The sequence below is a fragment of the Aptenodytes forsteri genome, unplaced genomic scaffold (genome assembly GCF_000699145.1).
Source record: "Aptenodytes forsteri isolate BGI_AS27 unplaced genomic scaffold, ASM69914v1 Scaffold459, whole genome shotgun sequence".
In the NCBI taxonomy this organism is placed as follows: Eukaryota; Metazoa; Chordata; class Aves; order Sphenisciformes; family Spheniscidae; genus Aptenodytes; species Aptenodytes forsteri.
In genome coordinates this window covers 284,991-287,540 of record NW_008794121.1, presented here as the reverse complement: position 1 = coordinate 287,540, position 2,550 = coordinate 284,991, and the positions used below count along the sequence as shown (strand labels likewise).

Genomic DNA, 2,550 nt, shown 5'->3' with positions numbered 1-2,550 from the left:
CTGCATAACCTCACGACATCCTTGTAGTCCTCCTGAGTTGCCTGCCCCTTCTTCCAAAGGTCACAAACCCTCCTTTTCTTCCTGAGTCCCAGCCAAAGCTCTCTGTTCAGCCAGGCCGGTCTTCTTCCCCGCCGGCTCGTCTTTCGGCACGTGGGGACGGCCTGCTCCTGCTCCTTTAAGATTTCCTTCTTGAAGAACGTCCAGCCTTTCTGGACCCCTTTGCCCTTGAGGACTGCCTCCCAAGGGACTCTGTCAACCAATCTCCTAAACAGGCCAAAGTCTGCCCCCGGAATTCCGGCCAAAGTCTGCCCTCCGGAATTCCAAGGTACATGGGATTTTTTTAAAAATGCCATTAGCACTACATAAAGAGAAAAGGATTCCCCACCACCTCCATGAGCCAAGGATCACGGATCCTCCTCTGGAAACAAGTGAGCGTGCAAACACCTTTGCAAATAATGAGCTGAGGAGCCCCTCTGGTGCCGACACAGCCATGGGTAGGAGATGAGAGGCCGTGAACATCTGCAGGCAAGCTCAGGATCAGCGTGCTAATCCCACACAGGCAGCACTGGCCCCACCACCAGAAGATCTCAGCTTCTACTGCATCCCGCCTCACGCCTCTTCCCAGCTTTGAGAAGGGGAGAAAAAGGGACCTTCACCCAGGGTTCCCCATGGCTCAGCGGTTTGGGTGCTCCAGGACAGAGGAAACATGGCTTCACGCCCACGTTGGCGAGTCGAGCCAGTCCTCTGCCTTCCCTGGGCAGCCCTCTGACCATCAGACTGCTGTGCAGAAGTGACCACCACCTCCTGCCGTCCCCACCACAACCAACTTGTGGGACTTCTCCAAAGGGCTTAATGAAGCCCACTCATCTGGTTGCCTGCACTGGACCTGGCAGAGCTCTTGGGTGGAAGTATGGAGGAACCATCTCCCTGCATGCCCCCAGACACCCAACAGCAATACAAGAGGAGCCAGGTGAAATTACACCAGGGTCAGGCGGCATTGCAGGGCTGGTGGCCTGAGTCATTGCTTAGGACATATGTTTTCAGTGAATAAATTCAAGCGAGGGCAGGGTTTAAGCCAACTAGATGCCATTCCTTGCCAAAATGGGGGCTAATACCCAAAGCTTTGCAGGCTGCTGTGTGCTGAGCTCCAAGACCAAGCACCAATTTCCCCTTTCCTCCATCTCTGCTTGCCCCCATTACCTGCATGCATTTATTATGGATATCATAAAAAAATTATTTCCGTGAAGACTGAGGCTCATAGCTGCTTTAAGGTCTGGGATTTGTTTCTCTTGAATGTTTGCTTTGGGCTCTGGGAGTTTCACTGACAGAAGTTAAATACTGCAGAAGCTGAAAGTTAAACTTGCATTGCAACATCGCTGTCCCACCGCTTGCTTTTGGACGGATCCAGCTGCACATCCAATGGCACTTCTGCCGTAGGGAGCACCCAGAGCATTTTCCAAATACATTTTATAAACAGAAATCCTGCCAATGCCTTCTGTAGAAAGCTAAACTCCTCTTTACCAGGCAAGTAATCCAAGGTGGGGGGGAGTTACAGAAAGCAGGAGGTATTTACCTTGACACTGAGAAATGGGTTCCTGCAGAGTGTTTTCCGGGACCGATCCGGGTAGCTGCTCTTTGTAGTGGTACTCGTCATTCTGTCAGATCTGCTTTATCCGCCTGCCAAAATAAATCATTCAGCACAATGCTGAGTTGCTCTGCCTGAATTCATCTTGCTCAGCACAGCAAAATCCTGTCATGCTTTGCGAACACCCACACAGCAGGCGCAGGGTCATTGTAAGCAATTATTAATTATTCCTGGTTTTCATTTTCTTTTAGCGCTTCGCTTTTGCGAAGCAAAAAACCAGCATGCAAAACACTAACACGCTAATCACCAGGGCACATGAGAGGTTAAAAATTATCAATCATTTCACTTCAAAGCAACAAAGCAGCGCTGGGCCAGGATCTCGGTATTCCCAAATCCCAGCCATACCAGAGCATAACTGGGGCCAACGCTGTTCAACATAATCAAGGCCAATCCTGTTTAAACATTATCCGGGTGAGTACTGATTAACATCCTTATCAATGACCTGGGTGATGGGGCAGAGTGCACCCTCAGCCAGATAGCAGGAGATGCAAGACTGGGAGGAGCGACTGACACAGCCGATGGTTGTGCTGCCATCCAGAGGGACCTCAATGGGCTGGAGAATCCCACCCTGAACCCCAGCCGCAAGGAGCATCCTAGGGTCTTCATACGGTGCCTGGGGCCCACCCCCCCCAGCCGATGGTTGTGCTGCCATCCAGAGGGACCTCAATGGGCTGGAGAATCCCACCCTGAACCCCAGCCGCAAGGAGCATCCTAGGGTCTTCATACGGTGCCTGGGGCAGGCTCTGATCTCCACTGTGCTGGTGTGAATCTCCTTGAGCCTTATTCTCCTCCCCATGGTAGTGCAGCTCCACAAACCCCAGAGCAGCTCCTCAAACCCCAGAGCAGCTCCTCAAACCCCAGAGCAGCTCCTCTGATTTGGTTAGATACAGCCGAGACCAGGAGCC

General features: G+C 52.0%; 1 protein-coding gene across 1 annotated transcript in view; it reads right to left on the bottom strand.

Moving 5' to 3' along the window:
- SLCO2B1 (solute carrier organic anion transporter family member 2B1) overlaps positions 1 to 2,550 on the bottom strand; it is a 64,930-nt gene that overhangs the window by 49,075 nt on the left and 13,305 nt on the right. Inside the window, exon 2 of the mRNA XM_009276871.2 lies at positions 1,574 to 1,677. Within this exon, the coding sequence (XP_009275146.1) occupies positions 1,574 to 1,654 (81 nt within the window). The 5' untranslated portion in view covers positions 1,655 to 1,677. The remainder of the gene's footprint in view (positions 1 to 1,573; positions 1,678 to 2,550) is intronic.